The sequence below is a fragment of the Oryctolagus cuniculus genome, chromosome 1 (assembly GCF_051225735.1).
Source record: "Oryctolagus cuniculus isolate XC-2025 breed Fujian yellow rabbit chromosome 1, ASM5122573v1, whole genome shotgun sequence".
Classification (NCBI taxonomy): Eukaryota; Metazoa; Chordata; class Mammalia; order Lagomorpha; family Leporidae; genus Oryctolagus; species Oryctolagus cuniculus.
Window position 1 is genome coordinate 227,014,408 of NC_142867.1, and position 24,714 is coordinate 227,039,121.

At 43.3% G+C, this 24,714-nt stretch overlaps 3 protein-coding genes across 5 annotated transcripts in view; 1 reads left to right on the forward strand and 2 right to left on the reverse strand.

Moving 5' to 3' along the window:
• Window positions 1-24,714, reverse strand: part of LOC127489783 (olfactory receptor 1L8) — a 277,026-nt gene that overhangs the window by 239,956 nt on the left and 12,356 nt on the right. The gene's annotated exons all lie outside the window — the stretch shown is intronic.
• LOC100345118 (olfactory receptor 1f45-like) overlaps window positions 1-24,714 on the reverse strand; it is a 211,661-nt gene that overhangs the window by 174,537 nt on the left and 12,410 nt on the right. The window lies entirely within an intron of this gene.
• LOC100343603 (olfactory receptor 1G1-like) lies at window positions 1,635-24,713 on the forward strand. The gene is made up of 3 exons (XM_017350035.4): window positions 1,635-2,474; window positions 4,017-4,273; window positions 24,443-24,713. The coding sequence occupies exons 1-3, from the start codon at window positions 1,635-1,637 to the stop codon at window positions 24,711-24,713; spliced, it is 1,368 nt and encodes a 455-aa protein (XP_017205524.3).

A 24,714-nucleotide genomic window follows, 5' to 3' on the forward strand; every position in this document is an offset into this window, starting at 1 on the left:
GGTGATAACAGGTTTTCATGTCCCACCTCACCACTCACAACATCCTCTGTTGTCAGGTAACAACAAGGTTCAAAGATATGGGACTAAGCACCTTCATCTTATTAACCACCAGCACAACAGGTAGTATTTATTGAGCGTCGACTATGTGCCAGCCTTTGTCTAAGTATTTTATTATCATTATGTAATTTCATCCTCGGAACCACTGTATGCATTGTGCTCAATAATTATTCACTTAAACACATGTGGAAACAGTGCCAGTAAGGTAAGGGGACTTTCTCAAAGGCACACACAGAGTAAAGAGTAGCAACTCCTGTTGCCTCCCAGAAGACACAGTGTATTCTTAGTCAACACAACAAACAAGGGTTGACATAGCACATCTTGTCCCTGACTGCCCACTGCAATTGCTCCTCCTCACCACCAAGCAGGAATTCTCGAATTCCCCACTGTGTGCGTTATGACTCAAAGTAGTTCAACTGATTCCAGCACTTGTCCTTTTGGCACGTGGCTCACCTCAGGTCATTCGCTGCATCTATTTTTAAAAATAAAAGCATTGTTCAAAAGGAGAGAATATTTCCAAGAGTGAGAAGCAGAGCTGCAGAGCCTGTTAAACACTGGGTCCCGAGCTCCCGTTCCATCAGCTGCTGCTTTGCTAAGAGTGATAATCACCAGCCTTGTGGAAGGCTCCTCTTCCAGATGTGCTACTTCAGTGGTAACAGCAGCAACTCTGGAAAGCAGTGCATGCCGTGCAGACCAGCATCCTCAGCTGCAGGGAGGAGAGAGGAACTGACTAAGGCCCAGCAAAACATGAGCCACAGAGAAGGGTCACAGCCAGCCTCTAGACACGAAGGATGTGATCGTGAAACCAATGGCACTGTTGATGTGTTTTATGACAAAAATGAAAACAATGTGCCCTCTGCTGACAAAGACTTTCCCATTTACAAAGTTCTCAGGTCCACATTCAGCCATCGGAAAGATCTTCTAAGTCAAACAGGAAGCAAGCTCTCAGTACATGTACAGACTCTCGGTCTCAGCTGGCTCCCTGGAAGAAATTAGTCCTTCTTCCATTTCCCTCAGCAAAGACACACACACACAGAGAGAGAGAGAGAGAGAGAGAGAGAGAGAGAGAGAGAGAGAGCGTGAGCTTCTTCTATTACCTATTACATCCTAATAAAGGAAAGACACAAAAATAAGCTCTATAATGCAAAAAAAGATCAAGGAGGTTTCTGTAAAGTTGTAAAAGAATTAAAAGTTGGAGGGGTTCATACAGCTGAAAGCCATTTCAGCCTCACGCAGGCACACGTGGGACATCTCGCCGTGTGACAGGATCTGGAAACCAAGCCGCACCCCATCACAAGGGCTGATTGTCACGGCCCACAGCCCTCGTGGCTTCCGTGCGTGCACACCTCCCATTAGTGCACCTGCTCAATCTCAACACTTCTCAAGCAGCACAGGAAACTTTACCAAAGTCTTGGACTCTGGGACATCTCGAGTTCACCATTACTGATTAAGATTCTCCTCTCATTTCTTCACCTTAGAAAGAAACTAGAAACCACACCATCCTCTCTGGCTTCCTGCTCCTGGGCTTCTCCGAGCACCCACAGCAGCGGCCTCTTCTCTTGGGGCTCTTCCTAGTCATGTACCTGGTCACTGTGCTGGGAAACCTGCTCATCATCCTGGCCATTGGCTCGCACCCTCACCTCCACACCCCCATGTACTTCTTCCTGGCCAACCTCTCCTTCGTCGATACCTGCTTCACCTGCACCATTGTCCCCAAGGGGCTGGTGGACATCCACACGCAGGATCACAGCATCTCCTACACTGGGTGCCTCATTCAGATGTACTTCTTCATGGTGTGGGCCCTGCTGGATGACTTCCTGCTGGCCGTGATGGCTTACGACCGCTACGTGGCCATCTGCCTTCCTCTCCACTACACCACGGTCATGGGTCCCCGTCGCTGCCTGCTGCTGGTGGCCGCATCCTGGCTCTGCTCCAACATGCTGGCCTCTTCACTCACACTCCTGATGGCTCACATCTCCTTCTGTGCCTCTCATTCCATCCCACACTTCTTCTGTGACGTCCTCCCACTCCTCAAGCTGGCCTGTTCGGACACCCAGACCTTTCACATCATCATGTTCTCTGAAGCTGCCCTCTCAGGCGTGGTCCCTCTCACCTGTGTCCTGCTCTCCTATGCCCACATCGTGCACACAGTCCTCAGGATCCCCTCTGCTGGAGGGAAGCACAAAGTCTTCTCCACCTGCAGCTCCCACCTGACAGTGGTCACTCTCTTCTACGGAACAGTCTTCCTGGTGTATTTCCAGCCCTCGTCCTCCTACTCAGCAGGCACTGGAATGGTGGCATCCGTGGTGTACACAGTGGTCACCCCCATGCTGAATCCCTTTATCTACAGCCTGAGGAACAAGGATATGAAGCAGGCTTTGGGGAGACTCCTTGGTTTGAGAAAAATGCTCTTCTTGGTAAGGACACATCCCTGGGCTCTGTGAATGCCCTTCTAAATGGATTTCTTCATTACAATTTTAGAGGAGCTCAGATTCAAGGCTGAATGGATGCTCAGTATTATAAGCAGGTTTAACCAAGTGAAGTGTGTCTGACTTGGCAGGACTGGAGTAGGAGCAACTGGCCAAGGACTGCATTGCAGCCTGGAGGGAGGGAGTGGTGAGCAGTGCCTACAGGTTCTAACAGCAAAATGCACTCAACTCATTTACACTAGTGGATGAAACTTTATTCCAGGCTACTGCGATAGAGGGCAAAGCACAGAACTCAGTCTGAACTTGAGTGCACTGAACTCAGTCTGAACTTGAGTCTGCTGAAACTAAAGACGAGGATTTTAAAGTGCTGGGGAGAGGAGAACATCTGTCTTGCTAATTGCTTTTACAAAAAAAGAAAAATAACACATCTCACGCTTTAAGATGAGAGGTTGCTTTGCAACATGGAACAAAGCAAAGTCTGCTTGAATTGGACTACTGCCCACCTGCACTCCAGAGCCTGGGAGCCAGGTACACCACCGCTGATGAGTCCATGTCAAATGGATGCTTCTCAAATCCTTGAGAAAGACACTGCTGGGTTGCAAAGTGAGCAAGAAAACATTTTTGAAAGAGGTACAGAAAGACTTCATAAGCACACATTTGCCACAGTAAATTCTGTAAGCAAAGGGAGGTCAGGGCAGGGAGTCAGGAGGAAGCCTATGTAAAGTCCAGAGAAGCACCAAGCCCACCTCGGGCAGGGGTGACCCGGTAAGTAGGTACAGATGGAGAGATGACCAAACACATTCCAACCAAACAGTGGGATCCACCCAAGGAATGGCATCAGACAAGACTTGGGTCCTGGGAGGAAGCCCGGTCAGGAGCTCAGTCTAGGACTCAGGGGCCCCACCCAACCACAAGAAATGCTTACAGGATGCAGAAGGGTCCAGTGCTCTGAGTTCCAGGGACCATGTCCAATCCCAGCTTGGGAAGCAACTCACTCGTAGGGATTTAATCTCTCCAGAGAGAAAGCTGAACCAAGAAGACAGGCTATTTTCTGGGACTAAGGAGGCATTAACAATTTGGGAAGAAGAAATAAGGCACAAATAAATGAAGGAATGGCCCCAAATCACCCAAGTGGGTTTAGCTCTAATGACTCTGACAGTAATTGTTAGTTTTTAGACGAGTCTTTGAATCTTTGGATGTTTAAATTTTATTTTTATAAGGTTAAAAAATTTCATGTATTTCACATATTCAGATTTAAGAGTATAATGATACTCCCCCCATTCTCCCTCCTGAATCTTCGATTTTTTTTAATCATTTCTCTTACATGCCTCCTTGCAAAATAACGTTATGGTAAGAATATAAAATGTAAAGAACTAGGAAAAATAATGTAATCACTCATCATGCCTTCACTTAAAGACTATCACTGTAAATATTTTAAATCATTACTGCTCTGTATTTTTCAAATTGTTTTAGCTTTTCCTTTGATGAGAAATCCTATACCCATAACCCTACACGTATTTCTTCACTTAGCCTACGACCAGGTTGTCTCCATCTGACTTGCTGTATTTGCTGCTGTTCTGTTTCATTTGTTTTTGTCTCCCGATATTGAGGGAACATGGTGTGCAGTACGACCGCTTTCTTGACAAAAGGTGTAGGAGATTCCGCTTAGTTTGCAAGGTGGATGAAGAATCAGAAATCGAGAAGTGGTGTGAGAAGGGGCAAGGAGAATGCTGGGAGAGCGGGACTGGATGTGGGCTCCCTCCCTGTTACGGTCTTCTGAGTCGCAGGTAGGCAGGGCTCCCTGGGAATGAAGGTGCCACTCTCTGGAGTGGTTGGAACGAGCTCAGGTAGCAGTAAGTGCCTACATGAGAATCAAACAATAGCAGCAGGGTTCTTCATTGAGTTACATTGCTGTTTTGTGTTTAAATATTGTCTGCTTTGTTTTGCTGATATTTCCAGTTCATCTTCATCCTTTGTGACTTTTTTATCTGAGTAAGTTTTCTAGGTACATATTTCTAGGTACAAGCTTTCTAGGCCCAAAGGCTTCCCTGTCAGTGGCCTTCTCTGCTCATTGGTACAATGAGAAAATTCTTCTCAGCCAGAAGTTCTAGAAATACTGAACTCCCCCCCACCCCGCCCCATTTTCTCATTGTGTTTTATTTCTTAGTGAGAATATGTTATTTTATGGGGGAAAAAATCAAACCGTTTACAACGAGTTCTCTTCTGAGTGCCAATGCTGTGGCGCAGCACATTAAGCTGCCACCTGCGATGCAGGAATCCCTCATCAGAGTGGCAGTTTGAGTCCCAGCTGCTCTGCTTTCCAACTCAGCCTCCTGACCATGGGCCTAGGAAGGCAGCGGATGATGGCTCAATGATGGCTCAAGCACTTGGGGTCCTGCCGCCTGTGTAGGAGACCCACAGATGGACTCCCTAGCTCTGGCTTCAGCGTGTCCCAGCCTTGGCCACTGCAGGGGAAGCCTCAGATGGCAGATCTCTCCCTCTTTTTCTGTCACTCTGCTTTTCAAATAAATAAATAAATTTTATAAATTTATCTTTGGGCATCTATTTTTATGAAATGAGTATCCCAAAAAGATATCTGTGCCTGTATTCACTGTAGCATTATTCACAATAGCCAAGAAATTGAGTCAGCCTAGGTGTCTGTTAACAGATAATAGATAAGGGGGTGGCGCTGTGGCACAGCAAGTTAAAGCCCTGGCCTGAAAAGGCAGCATCCCATATGGGTGCCAGTTCTAGTCCCAGCTACTCCACTTCCGATCCAGCTCTCTGCTACGGCCTGGGAAAGAAGTAGAAGATGGCCTAGGTCCTTGAGCCCCTGCACCCACATGGGAGACCTGGAAGAAGCTCCTGGCTCCTGACTTTGGATTGACTCAGCTCCGGCCATTGCAGCCATCTGGGGAGTGAACCAGCAGATGGAAGACCTCTCTCTCTCTACCTCTCTCTGAAACTCTTTCAAATAAATAAAAAATAGATCTTTTTAAAAAATAGATAATAGATAAATGTTAACAGATAAATGATAAAGAAAATGTATATATGTATATATATTCAAAATGGAATATTAATCAGTCTCTGGGGAAAAAAAGAAGAAATCTTGCCATTTGTGACAACATGAATTAAGCTGAAGGACATTATGTTAAGTGAAATAAGCCAGCCCCAGAAAGACAAAAATACTGTATGAAGCCAGTTAAATGTGAAACCTAAAAAATATTGTTATCACAGAAGCAGATAATGAAAGGGTGACTTTCAGGGTCTGATGTGCGGGAGAACTGGAGAGATGTAGAAATTTTTAGTTATGAGATGAATATATTCAGGGGATTTAATGTATTTCTTGATGACTACAGTTAATAGGATCATTTACTTAAAATGTATTTAAAGATCTTATGTGTATATACAACACACACTCACACTAGTAACTGATATGATTCAGATGCACTGGTTAATTTGATGATGGTAGTCACTACACAAAGTAAAAGTGTATCAGGGCCAGTATTGTGGCACAGCAGGTAAAGCCGCCACCTATGACGCCGGCATCCCATAGGGGCACTGGTTCAAGTCCAGCTGCTCCACTTCTGATCCAGCTCCCTCCTAATGGCCCTGGAAGAGCAGCAGAACAAGGCCCAAGAGTTTGGGGCTCCATCACCCACGTACATGGGAGACCTGGATGAAGCACATGGCTCCTGGCTTTGGCTTGGCCCAGCTCCAGCTGTTGTAGCCATCTGGGGAGTAAACCAGTGAATGGAAGATCTATGTCTCCGCCTCCCTTCCTAACTCCACTTTTCAAATAAATAAATCATTTTTTCAAGAAGTATATCAAATCATTAGACTGGACACCTTGAATCAATTTTTACTTATCAGTTTTACCACCCATAAAGCTAGAAAAATAAATACAAAAACACAATGTTTCTTATAAAAAATATATCTAAGGACAGATATTTTGTGTAGTAGTTAATATGTCATTTTGGATGCCAGCATCTCATAACAGGGCACCAGGATTTCAGTTCCAGCTCTGCTTCTGACCAGCTTCCAGCTAATGCACACCATGGGAGTCAACAAGCAATGGCTCAACTACTTAGGTTCCTGCCACTCAGGTGGGATATACTGATTGGAGTCCTAGCTCCTGACTTCATCCTGGCACAGACTCAGCTGCGGGTAGTCTCCCCCCCCCCACCTTCTCTGGGGGTCGGGAGATTTTCAAATAAATTAAACAAATTTTTCAAAAAAAATCATCTAACAAAACATTTACTAGAAACTAGAGAAAAAAGAACAGAATGTCTATAAGTTGTAAGTTTCTGAGAACCTCTTCTCTGAATGGTTTCAGTCTGTTCAACTCAATTCAAAAAAATCAAGAAGTATGTATGTGTGTGCACATGCGGTACAGCAAGAGACATACAAATTTGAAAGTATAAAAGGCTTCAAAAGAGGAAATCCAAAGGGCCAACAGACACATAAAAAAATGTTCAAGATCACTAGCAATCAGGGAAATGCAAATCAAAACCACAATGAGGTTTCACCTCACCCCGGTTAGAATGGCTCAATTCAGAAATCCACCAACAATAGATGCTGGTGATGATGTGGGGGAAAAGGGCCACTAACCCACTGTTGGTGGGAATGCAAACTGGTTAAGCCACTATGAAAGTCAGTCTGGAGATTCCTCAGAAACCTGAATATAACCCTACCATACAACCCAGCCATCCCACTCCTTGGAATTTACCCAAAGGAAATTAAATTGGCAAACAAAAAGCTGTCTGCACCTTCATGTTTATTGCAGTTCAATTCACAATCGCTAAGACCTGTACAACCCAAATGCCCATCAACAGTAGACTGGATAAAGAAATTATGGGACATGTACTCTATGGAATACTCTACTGCACTCAAAAACACTGAAACCCGGTCATTTGCAACAAGATGGAGGAATCTGGAAAACATTATGCTGAGTGAATTAAGCCAGTCCCAAAGGGACAAATATCATATGTTCTCCCTGATCGGTGACAACTAACTGAGCACCAAAGGGGAAACCTGTTGAAGTAAAATGGACACTATGAGAAACAGTGACTTGATCAGCTCTTGTCCTGACTGTTGATGTACAATGTAATACTTTATCCATTTTAGTATTTTTTGTTCTAGTACTATTGGTTGAACTCTGTAATTAACACACAATTATTCTTAGCTGTTTAAATTTTAACTGAAAAGTGATCCCTGTTAAATATAAGAGTGGGAATAAGAGAGGTAGGAAATGTACAATTTGGGACATGCTCAATCGGACTTGCCCCTAATGGTGGAGTTAGAAACGTGCCAGGGGATTCCAATTCAATCCCATCAAGGTGGCATGTACCAATGCCATCTCACTAGTCCAAGTGATCAACTTCAGTTCACAATTGATCACACCGATAGGTCTAAGAGTCAAAGGGATCACACAAACAAGACTAGTGTCTGCTAATACTAACTGATAGAATCAAAAAGGGAGAGAATGATCCAACATGGGAAGCAGAATACACAGCAGACTTCATAGAATGGCAGATGTCCTAAATAGCACTCTGGCCTCAGAATCAGCCCTTAAGGCATTCGGATCTGGCTGAAGAGCCCATGAGAGTATTTTAGGCATGGAAAGCCAAGACACTCTGGCCAAAAAAAAAAAAAAAAAAAAAAAAAAACAAAAAAACCTAAATGAAAGATCTCTGTGAGTGAGATCCCAGTGAAAAGAATGGGGCCATCAAAGAAGGAGGTACCTTTCTCTGAAGGGGGGAGAGAACTTCCACTTTGATATGACCCTGTCGGAATAAGATCAAAGTCAGCGAACCCAAAAGGCTTCCATAGCCTTGGCAACTCATGACTAGAGCCTAGGGAGATTACTAACGCCATAACAAGAGTGTCAAATTGTTAAGTCAACAACAGGAATCACTGTGTACTTACTTCTCATGTAGGATCTGTCCTTAATGTGTTGTCCAATGTGAAGTAATGCTACAACTAGTACTGAAACAGTATTTTTACACTTTGTGTTTCTGTGCGGATGCAAACTGATGAAATCTTTACTTACTATATGCTGAATCGATCTTCTGTATATAAAGAGAATTGAAAATGAATCTTGATTTACTGATCCCATAAACAAGAGTGTCAATTTGTTAAGTCAACAACAGGAGTCACTGTGCACTTACTCCTCATGTAGGATCTTTGTCCTTAGTGTGCTGTACATTGAGATTTAATGCTATAACTAGTATTCAAACAGTATTTTTCACTTTATGTTTCTGTGTGGGAGCAAACTGTTGAAATTTTTACTTAATGTATGCTAAACTGATCTTCTGTATATAAAGAGAAACGAAAATGAATCTTGATGTGAATGGAAGGGGAGAGGGAGTGGGAAAGGGGAGGGTTGCAGGTGGGAGGGACGTTATGGGGGGAAGCCATTGTAATCCATATTCTGTACTTTGGAAATTTATATTCATTAAATAAAAGTTTAAAAAAATTTAAAAAAGAAGAAAATGAATCTTGATGTGAATGGAATGGGAGAGGGAGTGGGAGATGGGAGGGGTGCGAGTGGGAGGGAAATTATGGGGGGGGGAGCCAATGTAATCCATATTCTGTACTTTGGAAATTTATGTTTACTAAATAAAAAAGAGAAAAAAAAGGCTTCCATAGCCTTGGCAACTCATGACAAGAGCCTAGGGAGATTACTGACGCCATAAACAAGAGTGTCAATTTGTTAAGTCAACAACAGGAGTCACTGTGCACTTACTCCTCATGTAGGATCTTTGTCCTTAGTGTGCTGTACATTGAGATTTAATGCTATAACTAGTATTCAAACAGTATTTTTCACTTTATGTTTCTGTGTGGGAGCAAACTGTTGAAATTTTTACTTAATGTATGCTAAACTGATCTTCTGTATATAAAGAGAAACGAAAATGAATCTTGATGTGAATGGAAGGGGAGAGGGAGTGGGAAAGGGGAGGGTTGCAGGTGGGAGGGACGTTATGGGGGGAAGCCATTGTAATCCATATTCTGTACTTTGGAAATTTATATTCATTAAATAAAAGTTTAAAAAAATTTAAAAAAGAAGAAAATGAATCTTGATGTGAATGGAATGGGAGAGGGAGTGGGAGATGGGAGGGGTGCGAGTGGGAGGGAAATTATGGGGGGGGGAGCCAATGTAATCCATATTCTGTACTTTGGAAATTTATGTTTACTAAATAAAAAAGAGAAAAAAAAGGCTTCCATAGCCTTGGCAACTCATGACAAGAGCCTAGGGAGATTACTGACGCCATAAACAAGAGTGTCAATTTGTTAAGTCAACAACAGGAGTCACTGTGCACTTACTCCTCATGTAGGATCTCTGTCCTTAATATGCTGCACATCGTGATTTAATGCTATAACTAGTATTCAAACAGTATTTTTCACTTTGTGTTTCTATGTGGGTGCAAACTGTTGAAAGCTTTACTTGATATATGCTAAATTGATCTTCTGTGTATAAAAATAATTGAAAATGAAAAAAAAAAGTAAAAGGAAGCACAGAGGAAATAAGCCAGAATGTTTGAAAAAGAACAGGATGGGAAGACATTCTCTGCTGAATAGAGACTCAGTATTAAGTAACAGTTGGTAAGACAGCATGGAACTGGTTAATTGAGCAGAAGACAAAGTCAAGAAATGAACCCAAACATACATGATACAATCTTGACAATATGGGCCCTACAGAGCAATAGGCAAAGAACAAACATCAATAAAGAAGGCTAGAACAACTGGGTATCTGGGCCTTAAAAATAAAACACAAGAGGCCAGTATTGTGGCACAGTGGGTAAAGCCGCCACCTCCAATGCCAACATCCCATATGAGCACCAGTTCAAGTCCCAGCTGCTCCACTCCCAATCCAGCTCTCTAATGGCCTGGAAATCAGCAGCAGGTGGCCCAAGTGCTTCAGCCCCTGTACCAGTGTGGGAAATCTGGCTCCTGGCTTTGGACCGGCCCAGCTCTTTATGTTGCTGCATTTGAGGAGTGAACCAGAAGATTGAGGTTCTCTCTCTAACACTGCCTTTCAAAATAAATATACCTTTAAAAACAAATAAATAAAACATAATATAAAATACAGCCCAGGTAACATCTTGAGAAAAATCACAAAATCAACTCCAGACTAATTCAAAACCTGAATGTGAAAAGGAACATTAGAAAGCTTTTAGGAGAAACTATAGTTGCATACATTTATGGGGTAAAAAGTAATGTTTTAACAATACAATGTGGAATGATTAAATCAAGCTAATTAATACGTTTTCTTAATGAGAACATTTGACATTTATTCTCAGTTATTTTCTCAACAGACAATTAGAAACTAAAACTTTTTTTTTTTTTTTTTGACAGGCAGAGTGGATAGTGAGAGAGAGACAGAGAGAAAGGTCTTCCTTTTGCCGTTGGTTCACCCTCCAATGGCCGCCACACCACGCTGATCCAAAGCCAGGAGCTTCTCCTGGTCTCCCATGGGGTGCAGGGCCCAAGGACTTCGGCCATCCTCCACTGCACTCCCGGGCCACAGCAGAGAGCTGGTCTGGAAGGGGGGCAACCCGGACAGAATCTGGCACCCCGACCAGGACTAGAACCCGGTGTGCCGGCGCCGCAAGGTGGAGAATTAGCCTATTGAGCCACGGCGCCAGCCCTAGAAACTAAAACTTAAAAAAAATTTTTCAGGAGAAAATACTAGAAAATATCCCCCTGACTTCAGATAGAAAAGATTTCTCATGGGAATGAAATCAGCACAGAGTAAAAAGAAAAATATTGGTGAATTCAGCCAAATTAATCAAAAACAACTTCAACATGATTTAATCATGTCTTGACTATGTGTCCCTGGCAGTTAGCCATAGCCCAGCACGCTACAGCCCTGATGACTTAGTAAGAAACAGACCTCAGGGGAGTGCACTGGGACAGCATTAGAATTGTCCTACAGATCCCAGTGACTCCACTAGGACCCTACTAGAACTCATAAAGGAGTTTGGTAAATGGCAGGATATAAAATTAACACAAAAATCAACAGGCTTGCAACCTGTACAAGTGAAACTGACACCTTGAGAAGCAATGACTTTGAACAGCCCTTGTCTTACTGTTGAGAATCAGTTTTACTTTTACTTTTTTTCTTTCATGTTAATTGTTGAACTCTTAACATAGAATTAATCATACTTGTATTATGTTAATTGAAAATAGATCTTATTTAAAAATAAGAGAATAAGAGGAGGAAGGGGGTAGGAGTGTGGGTAGGAGGGCAGGCACTGTGGGAAGCATTATGTTACTAAAGTTGTAATTGTGACATGTATGAAGTTTGTAACTGTAAAGCAGTATAACTTTGCAGGCATTCCTACAACTTACCTCTAAGGGTACAGTTTAAAAAATTGCCATGAGACCCCAAATCCCCTTAAGCTGGGTGGTAAAAATATCATTTTAAGTGTTATAGTGATCATACAGATAGGATTAAGTTTTAAAGTGATCATATAGCTAGGAGTAAGTGTGTTTTTTTTTTTTTTTTGACAGGCAGAGTGGACAGTAAGAGAGAGACAGAGAGAAAGGTCTTCCTTTTCTGTTGGTTCACCCCCTCAGTGGCCACTGCAGCCGGCGCACTGCACTGATCCAAAGCCAGGAGCCAGGTGTTTCTCCTGGTCTCCCATGGGGTACAGGGCCCAAGCACTTGGGCCATCCTCTGCTGCACTCCTGGGCCACAGAAGAGAGCTAGACTGGAAGAGGGGCAACCGGGACAGAATCCGGCGCCCCAACCAGGACTAGAACCCAGTGTGCTGGCACCGCAGGCAGAGGATTAGCCTATTGAGCCACGGCACAAGCCAGGATTAAGTGTTAAGTGATCATATAAATAGGACTAAGTGGTAATAATAATAATATATAAAATTAAAAAGGAGAGAATGCTCCAACATGGGAAGCAGTCCATACAACAGACTCATAGAATGACAATTGGTCGGCGCCGCGGCTCACTAGGCTAATCCTCCGCCTAGCAGCGCCGGCACACCAGGTTCTAGTCCCGGTTGGGGCACCGGATTCTGTCCCGGTTGCCCCTCTTCCAGGCCAGCTCTCTGCTGTGGCCAGGGAGTGCAGTGGAGGATGGCCCAGGTGCTTGGGCTCTGCACCCCATGGGAGACCAGGAAAAGCACCTGGCTCCTGGCTCCTGCCATTGGATCAGCGCAGTGCGCCGGCCACAGCGCGCCGGCCGCGGCAGCCATTGGAGGGTGAACCAACGGCAAAGGAAGACCTTTCTCTCTGTCTCTCTCTCTCACTGTCCACTCTGCCTGTCAAAAAAAATTAAAAAAAAAAAAAAAGAATGACAATCACCTTAAGTAGCACTCTGACCACAAAATCAGCCCTTAATGTATTCTGTTCTGGCTGAAAAGCCCAGGAGAGCATTTCAGGCATGGAAAGTCAAGACACTGTGGCAAAAAGTGTCCTACATGAAGTACCTCTGTGGATGAGACTCCAGTGGAAAGAGGTGGCCATCAAAGAAGGATGTACTTTTCTCTGCTGAGAGAACTTCCACTTTGCTTATGGCCTTGTCCAAATATTGAAGGAGTTTGTGGATTCAAAAGGCTTCCATAAGCCTAGGCAGTTCATGTCAAGAGTCCAGGGTGATCAATGATGTCATACGTAAGAGTATTATTATTAAATTAACAACAGGAGCCACTGTGCACTAACTTCCCATAAAGGAGCTCTGCCCTCAAAGAGCTGTATTATGAGAGTTAATAGTACAACTTGTTCTCAAAGAAGTACTTCATTTTAGTGTATCAAGTAAAGGATATTCTTATGTCACATAAGTTATATTTATGTCTAAGTGCTCACAAAAGATGTATCATTCTTGGGTTCTTCTTTAAAGATAATTTTCTCAAAAACATTCAAAAAAGAGAAAAAAGGAAAAAAGCGAAATTAACTTCAAGATACAACAACTTTGAACAGCCCTTGTCTGGACTGTTGAAGAACAAATATTTTTTGTCTTTCTTTTTCTTTCTTATACAAAGTGTTGAACTCTTTACCTACAATAGTCTTCTGTGTATAAAGTTAACTGAAAACAAATCTTAGTGAAAAATAAGACTGGGAATAGGAGAGGGAGGAGGAAGAGGGACAGGAATGTAGGTAGGAAGGGAAGTTATGGTGGAAGAATTACTATGTCCCTAAAGTTGCATTTATGAAATGTAAGAAAAAATAAATTTAAAAATCAACAATGCCATGGATAAAAAAGAAATTCTAGGATCAATCCCATATACAATAGCTACAAATATATACAAATAACCAAGAATGTAAAGGATCTCTACAATGAAAATTACAAAGCACTAAGCAAAGAAATAAAAGATATGAAATGGAAAAATCTCCAACGTTCATGGATTGGAAGAATCAGTATCATAAAAATGTCCATACTACCAAAAGTTATTTACAGATTCAATGCAATCCCAGTCAAAATACCAAGGACACTCTTCTCAGATCTAGAAAAAAAGATGCTGAAATTCATATGGAAACACAGGAGACGCCGAATAGCTACAGCAATCTTAAACAACAGAAACATAGCCAGAGGCATCACAATACCAGATTTCAAGACATACTCCAAGGCAGTTGCCATCAAAACAGCATGGTAGTGGCACAAAAATAGATGGGTAGACCAATGGAACAGAATACAAACTCCAGAAATCAATCCACACATCTACAAGCAACTTATCTTCGAAAAATGAGCTAAAATCAATCCCTGGAGCAAGGACAGTCTATCCAACAAATGGTGCTGGGAAAACTGGATCTCCACATGCAGAAGTATAAAGCAAGAACTCTACTATACACCTTACACAAAAATCCATCTAAAGTGGATCAAAAACCTAAATCTACAACTCAGTAGCATCAAATTACTAGAGGAGAACATTGGGGAAACTATACAAGTTTTTGGCATAGGCAAAGATTTCTTGGAAAAGACCCCAGAAGCACAAGCACTCAAAGCCAAAATTGACAAATGGGATTATATCAACCTGAGAAGCTTCTGCACTGCAAAAGAAACACTCAGTAAAGTGAAGAGGCAACCAACAGAATGGAAAAAAATATTTGCAAACTATGCAACTGAAAAGGATTAATATCCACAGTATATAAGGAGTTCAAGAAACTCAACAACAAAACAAACAATCCAGGTAAGAAATGGACATAGCACTTGAACAGGAATTTTTTTCAAAGATTTATTTGAAAGGCAGAATTACAGGGAGGGAAGGAGAAGGAAGGGAGAGAGACAGAGAAAGTATTCCACGCACTGGTTCACTCCCCAAGTGGCTGCAACAGCCGCAGCTGGGCCGACCCAAAGCCAGAAGCCAGGAGCCTCCGCAGGTCTCCCACACGGGTGCAGAGGCCCAAAGAATTGTGGCCATCTATTACTGCTTTCCCAGGCCATAGTAGAGAGCTAGACCAGAGTGAAGCATCCAGTACTCAAACTAGTGCCCATATGGGATGCCGGCACTGCAGGCAGAGGCTTTACCAGCCATACCACAGTGCCAGCCCCTGAACAGGCATTTTTCAAAAGAGGAAATCCAAATAGCCAACAGACACAAAATGCTCAGGATCACTAGCCACAAGGGAAATACAAATCAAAACCACAATGAGGTTTCACCTTACCCCAGTTAGAATGGCTTTCATATAGAAATCAACAAACATCAAATGCTGACGAGGATGTGGGGTAAAAGGTACCCTATTCCACTGTTGATGGAAATATAAACTGGTACATCCACTGTAAAAAACAATATGGAGATACCCTAGAAATCTGAATATAGACCTCCCATATGACCCAGCCATCCCACTCCTGGGAATTTACCCAAAGGAAATTTCATAGGAAATAAGCATATGAAAGAGTTATCTGTATCCCCATGTTTACTGCAGCTCAATTCACAATAGCTAAGTTATGGAATCAACCCAGATGTCCATCAATTAAAGACTGGATAAAGTATGGGATATGTACACCATGGAATACAACACAGTTGTAAAAAAAAAATCCTGTCATGTGCAACAAAATGCATGCAGTGGGAACCATTATCCTTAATGAAATAGGCCAGTCCCAAAAACATACCATATGTTCTCCCTGATCTGTGCTAACTAATAGAGTACCTAAAAGGTAATCTACAGAAGCGAAATTGACACTTTGAGATGTGATGACTTTGAACAGCCCTTGTCTCAACTGTTGAGAAATAATTTTTTTCATACTATATGTTGAACTCTTCACTTAGTGTATGGTTAACCTTATGTGTATAAAGTTAATTGAAAATATATCTTAGTAAAAAAATAAGAATGGGAATAGGAGGAGGAGGAGTGGGTGCAGGTGGCAGGGAGGGTAGGGTGGGCAGAATCACTAAGTTCCTCAATCTGTATTTGCAAAATGCATGAAGTTTCTATACCTGAAATAAAAGATTTCCAGGTTAGAAAACACACATGTTTTTACTCTGTTCTCAGTGTTTGTTTTAATAATGATGCTTGTTAGGGAGCTATGCATCCCCATCAGAGGAAAGCATCTCACTTAGATTGTAAAATGTCATAGTTTGTCTTAGTTTGCGTTACTTTAAAAGCCAAGCCTGAGGCAAAAACTGGAGAGCAAGGAGCTTATTTGGTAGCTGATCAGCAGAAGCACTGGTAGGGGCAGGGAAACTGAGGAAAGAGCAGAATAAATAGTAGTGAGTACATGACTGGCTGGCTACTGCGGTGCCAAGACTTCTGCTCGATCCTGTGGGGACCCTCTGAGGAATGGTGTGAAATGTGCTTATAATTGTCCCTCAGTAGGACAAAGGCATACGGAATATGTCCTTGGCTCCTGTGCCACACTGATGGGGATTGTCCTGGGACATCAGGTCCCCTGCTCTGTATGGAGTGAGTTTCCATGACTTTGGACAAAGTCCTGATGCAGAAGCACTGAGAGATGCAGTTGGTACTTAAACTGGCAGGCCTTTAGCACATCTGGGGACCATCCATCAGGGAGGTGGTTCAGTCAGAAGGTAGGCCAACACAATGCAGCATGCCTGCCATGCAGTTCAAACAGATCTCCCAATTTTCCAGTACCGTATCTTCTTCATCAACACATTCCAAGAAGGGAAATTGTAGCTCAGGCCAATTGATGCTGGACCCTTCACACCTAGTATTGTGTGTCTTATTCTATTTCATTTTTCAAATACTTATTATCTGAAAGCCCTACAACCTGTTTTCCTTGATGTACATTATGATTAAACTGTGCAAGTTCATTTTAAATTCAGTTTGATGTTATGCACATAGCAATTGCTCAATAAATACTTCCTAAAGGAGAAAAAAAGAATTGCCCTACATGCTGGTAGGTGAAACCTAGGTTACTGATGTACCTGGTCCTGAAACAAACAAAAAAAGGAAAAAAAATTTAAACAGGGGCTTGTATTGTGGCTTAGCAGTTAAAGCCACCACCTGTGATGTTGCCATCCCATATGGGCACCAGTTCAAGTCCCGAGTGCTCTGCTTCCAATTCATCTCCCTGCTAATGCTCTTGGGAAGGCACTACAAGATGGCCCAGTGCTAGAGCCCCTGCACCCACATAGCAGACCTGGAAGAAGATCCGGCCTCCTGACTTCAGCCTGGCCTTGCCCTGACTGTTGTGACAATTTGGGGAGTAAATCAGCAGATGGAGAATCTCTCTGTACACCATGGTATACAACACAGCTGTACAAAATAAATAAATAAATAAAACAAATCCGGTCATGTGCAACAAAATGCATGCAAGTGGGAACCATTATCCTTAATGAAATAGGCCAGTCCCAAAAACATACCATATGTTCTCCCTGATCTGTGCTAACTAACAGAGTACCTAAAAGGTAATCTACAAAACGAAATTGACACTTTGAGATGTGATGACTTTGAACAGCCCTTGTCTCAACTCTTGAGAAGGTCTCTCCTCTCTCTTTTCAAATAAATAAGTCTTTTTTAAAAAATTTTTTGGCCGGTGCCACAACTCAATAGCCTAATCCTCCACCTGCGGCACCGGCACACCGGGTTCTAGTCCCGGTCCGGGCGCCGGATTCTGTCCCGGTCGCTCCTCTTCCACTCCAGCTCTCTGCTGTGGCCAGGAGTGCAGTGGAGGATGGCCCAAGTGCTTGGGCCCTGCACCCCATGGGAGACCAGGAGAAGCACCTGGATCCTGGCTTCGGATCAGCGCGGTGCGCCAGCCGCAGCGCGCCAGCCACAACAACCATTGAGGGGTGAACAACGGAAAAGGAAGACCTTTCTGTCTCTCTCTCACTGTCCACTCTGCCTGTCAAAAAAAAAAAAAGTTTTTAAAAAGTGAAAACTTGCACAAGTTTGACACAATACCCTTACCTCTGACTAGTCAACTGAAAAAGGATCAAAGATCTAAATGCAAATTATGAAATTACTAGCAAAAAGCATGTGATAAACACTTTAAGACATTGCCAGAGGAACTTTTTATTTAAAAGAACCCAAAAACACAACAAAAGCAAAAATAGACAAAAGGGGATTTTTTTCAAACTAAAAAAATCTTCCACACAGCAAAGGAAAAAATCAACTGAATGAAGAAATAATCCACAGAATTACAGAAAATATTTTCAAAATATTAATTTGATGAAGATTGATTTCCAAAATATATAAGGAACTCAAAAACAGTCAAGTTAAGAAATGGGCAAACCATCCCACTCCTGGGAATTTACCCAAACCAAAAAAAATCAGTATATGAAAGAGTTATCTGTACTCCCATGTTCATTGCAGCAAAATTCACAATAGCTAAGATATTAAATCAACACAGACGTCCATCAACTGTTGACTGGATTAAGAAAAAAAATTTTTTTTTTTTTTGACAGGCAGAGTGGACAGTGAGAGAGAGAGACAGAGAGAGAAAGGTCTTCCTTTGCCGTTGGTTCACCCTCCAATGGCCGCCGCGGCCAGCGCGATGTGGCCGGCGCACCGCGCTGATCCGATGGCAGGAGCCAGGAGCCAGGTGCTTTTCCTGGTCTCCCATGGGGTGCAGGGCCCAAGCACCTGGGCCATCCTCCACTGCACTCCCGGGCCACAGCAGAGGGCTGGCCTGGAAGAGGGGCAACCGGGACAGAATCCGGTGCCCCGACCGGGACTAGAACCCGGTGTGCCGGCGCCGCTAGGCGGAGGATTAGCCTAGTGAGCCGCGGCGCCGGCCCTGGATTAAGAAATTATAAGGGCTGGAACTGTGGAATAGCAGGTAAAGCTGCCACCTGCTGTGCCAGCATCCCAAATGGGCACTGGTTCGAGACCCAGCTTCCCCACTTCCGATCCAGCTTTCTGCTATGGCCTGGGAAAGCAGTAGAAGACGGCCCAAGTCCTTGGGCCCCTGCACCCATGTGGGAGACCTGGAGGAAGCTCCTGGCTCCTGGCTTCAGATTGGCACAGCTCCGGCCCTTGCAGCCAATTGGGGAGTGAACCAGCAGATGGAAGTTCACTCGCTCACTCTGTCACTCTCTCACTCAGCCTCTTCTCTATCTGTGTAACTCTTTCTTTCAAATAAATAATCTTTAAAAAGAGAGAGAGAGAGAGAGAAGAGAAAAGAAAAGAGAAAAGAGAAGAGAAGAGAGAAGAGAGAAGAGAAAAGAGAAGAGAAAAGAGAAGAGAAAAGAGAAGAGAAGAGAGAAGAGAAGAGAGAAGAGAGAAGAGAAGGGAGAAGAGAGAAGAGAGAAGAGAGAGAAGAGAGAAAAGAGAAAAGAGAAAAAAGAGAAAAAAGAAAAGAAAAGAAAAGAAATTAGGGGCCGGCACTGTGGCATAGTGGGTAGAGCCACAGCCTGAAGTGCCAGCACCCCATATGGGTGCTGGTTCGAGTCCTGGCTGCTCCACTTCTGATCCAGCTCTCTGCTGTGGCCTAGGAAAGTAGTGGAACATGCCCCAAGTCCTTGGGCCCTTGCACCTGTGTGGGAGACCCAGGGAAGCTCCTGGTTCCTGGCTTTGGATCAGCACAGCTCCAGCCGTTGCGGCCAATTGAGGAGTGAGCCAGCACATGGAAGACCTCTCTCTCTCTCTCCCTGCCTCCCCTTCTCTCTCTGTGTAACTCTTTCAAATAAATAAATAAATCTTTAAAAAAAAAAAAAAAAAAGAGGGACCGGCACTGTGGCATAGTAGGTTAATCCTCCGCCTACAGTGCTGGCATCCCAGATGGGCGCTGGTTTGAGATCCAGCTGCTCCTCTTCCGATCCAACTTTCTGCTATGGCCTGGGAAAGCAGAAGGTGGCCCAAGTTCTTGGGCCCCTGCACCCACATGGGAGACCTGGAGGAAGCTCCTGGCTTGGGATCAGCGCAGCTCCGGCCATTGCAGCCATTTGGGGAGTGAACCAGTGGACGAAAGACCTTTCTGTCTCTCCCTCTCACTGTCTGTGAGGCTACTTCTAAAATAAATAAAATAAATCTTTTAAAAAAAAGAATTATAGCATATATACACTATGAAGTACTACTTCGCTGTATATTAAAAAAAGAAATCCTGGCTGGTGCTGTGGCTCACTTGGCTAATCCTCCGCCTGCGGCACCAGCACCCCAGTTTCTAGTCCCAGTTGCTCCTCTTCCAGGCCAGCTCTCTGCTGTGGCCCGGGAGGGCAGTGGAGGATGGCCCAAGTGCTTAGGTCCCTGCACCCGTATGGGAGACCGGGAGGAAGCACCCAGCTCCCGATCGGCGCAGTGCCAGCCGTGGCGGCCATTAGGGGAGTGAACCAATGGAAGGAAGACATTTCTCTCTGTCTCTCTCTCTCATTGTCTATAACTCTACCTATCAAATAAAAAAAGAAAGAAATCCTCTTTTGCAACAAGATTGATACAACTGGAAACCATTATACTTACTGAAGTAAGCCAGTCCCAAAAAGACAGACATCATGTTTTCCCTGATCAGAGTTAACTAATAGAATACCTAAAATGTAATGTTTAGCAGTGAAATGGACATTGAGATTTTTTTTACAGCTCTTGTCTCTTCCACTGAGGAACACTGGTTTTTTTCTTCATACTATTTGTTGAACTGTTTTACTTATTTCCAGGTTAACTATATGATCATTAAGTAAACTTAAAATAGATCTTTGTAAAAATTAAGAATGGGAATGGGAGAGGGAGGAGGAAGAAGGGTTGGAGTATGGACGAGAGGAAGGGTAGGGTGGGAAGTATCACCATGTTCCTAAATTTGCATATATGAAATACATGAGATTTGTATAACTTAAATAAATTATTTTAAAAATGGGCAAAGCATCTAAATTCATATTTTTCAAAGTAAAAATACAAAAGCCAACAAACATATGCAAAAAGTGATCAGGATCACTAGCCATCAGAGAAATGCAAATCAAAATACAAGGAGATATCATCTCAATCCAATGAGAATGGCTATTATCAAAAAGGTAAAAGGCTGGTTTCACAGCTCACTAGGCTAATCCTCCGCCTGCGGCACTGGCACCCCAGGTTCTAGTCCTGGTTGGGAGCCGGGTACTAGTCCCGGTTGCTCCTCTTCCAGTCCAGCTCTCTGTTGTGGCCTGGGAAGGCAGTGGAGGGTGGCCCAAGTGCTTGGGCCCTGCACCCGCGTGGGAGACCAGGAAGAAGCACCTGGCTCCTGGCTTCAGATTGGTGCAGCGTGCTGGCCGTAGTGGTCATTTGGGGGGTGAACCAACGGAAGGAAGAGGACATATTCCTGAACACGCAGCTCTCTCTTTCTCCGTCTCTTGATCTCTCTCTCTCTCTCTCTCTCTATCTCTCTCTTATGCTCTTCTCCCTCTTCTTCTTCGCCCCTTCCTTCTGTTCTATCAGGTTTCCCCACCAATAAACCCTTTCCCTTAAAAAAAAAAAAAAAGAAATCTAAGTGTCCATCAATGGATGAAAAGGAGAATGAGGTATACATACACAATGGAATATTACTCAGCCTTAAGAATAAAATAAACATTTTCATTCACTGTCAACAAAATGAATGGAATTAGGGATCATAACATTAGGTGAAATAAGCCAAAGAATGACAAATACCATGTTTTTTTCATATGTGCAAATTAAATATATTATACGCATGTATATCCTGGTGTGTATGTATGTATCTATATGAATCTAAAATCATGATTATTAGAGATTGGGAAGGGTAGGTGGTTGGGGAAACTCTGATCATACCTAAATGCAGCTGGGCGAAGGTGATGGGTTCTGGTGTTCCACAGAATAGCAGGGTAACTACGGCCATAAGAGAGGGAAGGACTAACTGCCAGCTATGATTGGTTTATGCCATGTATGTTTGTTGAAATACTGCACTATACCCCATAACTTGTACAGGTATTTCATGTTAATCCAAAATGTTAAAAATAAATTAACTTTAGGACCCCACATTATGACATAGTGGGTAAAGTCACCACCTTTAACGTCAGCACTTCATATATTAGTGATGGAATTAAAATGTAGTATAACCTAAATGGAATGCAGTTTGATATTATGCACTAAAACTGAAGACATGGATATCATACAGCCCAGAAATGGAAAGAATGCACACGTATACCAAGGAACACACACACACACATGTCTATCAACAGATGAGTACATGCACAAAATATGGGGCAGGTGTTGTGGCAAAGTACATTAAACCACTGCATGAAAGTCTCAGTACAGATCACCCTTAAAGGGTGGCCATGGGAAAACTATCATAAAAGTAATTCTCTAATGTCCCACAACATGCTAAATGATAGAGGGTAGTGATATGGCTCACGACTACACAGATTTCTCCAAACTGAAATTCCAAATACTTGGCAAACAGATAAATTAAGCTTTAAACAAATGAGGTCTTAATTTTGCCTTCTTATTTTAAAAGGCCAAGCATTTTCTGTGAACTTTCAGCTTTGATCTGTCCCTCTTGTCTAGAAGGGTACTAGCTTTGTGTCAAGAACAAAGGTAAGCCAGTTCCTCTCAACCCAGAAAAATTACCCCTTTGCCACAGGAGCCATACTTACGGTTCCACTATGGCCAGTGAAAAACCTAATAGGAAGAGATTTTTTTGCATGTGTAGCTTAGTTCCAGAGAGAGAAAGAAGCCTGGTTTGCCCTGTAGCAGAACCACTGGAACAGGAGGCTGCCTGTGCCCACAACAAGGCCACCCCTACCACTCCTTCCTAGGGCACAGGGAGGTCAGTCACACACACCGTGGGTCAGGCCAGGACCTGCTCACACAACTTTTCTCCTGAATGTGCAGGCAGGCAAGTGAGGCAACTGCTGTGCTGTATACACAGTCTCCCCATTTTTCTCTTTTAAAGCAGATGCTTCCGTACTCAGCTGGGGAGGCCACAACTAACACACACAAGGACTCGTGTACAGTCCATCCTTTCTAGCCTCCCCAGTGCCTCTGAGCCTCAGAAGCTTGGGCGGAAGTGAAATACTTCAAGCAGCATCGAGAGCTTCTTTTTCCCACGAACACATAGGATCACTGACAGTTTTTGACCACGGTAAACTGGCTGCAACAGTGCTTCGTCCAAGGCAGGTCAACTCGGGCAAATTAGCTGGGCAAATATTCTTCCTTGCAATTGCAAATGGAAGTATGGAATACATAATCAAATTTTAGAGGACGTTTATTCATCTCAGCTGCTAATATCATGATGCTTAGAATCCCGAGCACCCCATTCACCTACTACAAATTAAATTCTATAGACATATTATTTTTCAACTTTGTTACCTGTACACATTATTTCTATATAATGCAGGAACCTGATAAATAATTCCTAGTGAAATAAATACCTAGTCAAATTAAAACAATAAAATGTGTGACAGGGACCAGCGCTGTGGTGTAGCAGATAAAGCTGCCGCCCAAAGTGCAGACATCCCCTGTGGATGCCAGTTCAAGTCCCAGCTGCTCCACTTTTGAACCAGCTCTCTGCTATGGCCTGAGAAAGGAGAAGATGGCCCAAGTCCTTGGGGTCCTGCACCCATGTGGGAGACCCGGAAGAAGCTCCTGGCTCCTGGCTTCGGATTGGCATAGTTCCAGCCATTGCGGCCAATTGGGAAGTGAACCAGCACATGGAAGACCTCTCTCTTCCTCTCTCCCTCCTTCCCTCCCTGCCTCTGCCTCTGCCTCTCCTCTCCCTGTGTAACTCCAACTTTCAAAGAAATAAAATTTAAAAATAAAAATAAATAAAATGATTAACTAGAATAAACCACTGCATGATATCCACATGCCATATCAGAACATCTGGGATCAGAGTCACATCTCCACTTCTGATCCAACTTCCTGTTAATGCGCATCCTGGGAGGCAGCAAATGATTCAAGTACTTGGGTCTTTACAACTGATGCAGGAAAACTGTTGAAATACTTACTTAAGGTATACTAAGCTGATCTTCTGTATATTAAGATAATCGAAAATGAATCTTGATGTGAATGGAAGGGGAGAGGGAGGGGGAAAGGGGAGGGTTGTGGGTGGGAGGGACGGTATGGGGGGGGAAGCCATTGTAACCCATGAGTCGTACTTTGGAAATTTATATTCATTAAATAAAAGATTAAAAAATAAATAAATAAATAAAAATTTAAAAAAAAACACTAACTTAAAAAAAAAAAAAAAAAAAAAAAAAACAACTGATGCAGGAGATCAGCACGGAATTCCCAGATCCTGGCTTCATCCTGGTCCCGCCCCATCTGATGTGGGTATTTGGGGAAAGAACCAGTGAATGGAAGATATCTTTATCTGTACCACCATCCCTCTGCCTTTCAAATAAACTTCTTGTTAAAATGTGGTATTTTTTAAAAAGATGAAATACATTCAGTTTTTAAAAAGAAAGGAAATTGTATCTAATGCTGTGCATGTGTGAACTTAGAGCACAATATACTAAATTAAATAAGCCAGTTACAAAAAATACTGCACAATTCCACCTGGATGCAATACCTAGGGTAGACAAATTAATGGAAACAGTAGAATAATGGCGTCAGAAGCTTGGGGGAAGGAGAAATCAGGAACTTTTTTTACAATAGGTGATAGAATCTTCTTACTGCAGGATGAGAAAGCCCTGGGGGCTGCTGCACAATGTGAACACGCAGGACACGACCAGCATGCACGAGTACGCTAGAACCTGGGCTCCGTCACAGGAGTGCGCCACCCTCAGTGTTCCCAAAGGAAATGAAGAAGCCAGCCTGCACCTCAACATGGGAAAAGCCTGGTGCTGGCCGCGTGAATCCCAGCAGGGATCGCCCTCCCTGCATCAGTGCTGCTCCACACCAGCGGCGCTCTGGGGGGTCACAGTCCAGAGGGCACCGAGGCCAGGCTGAA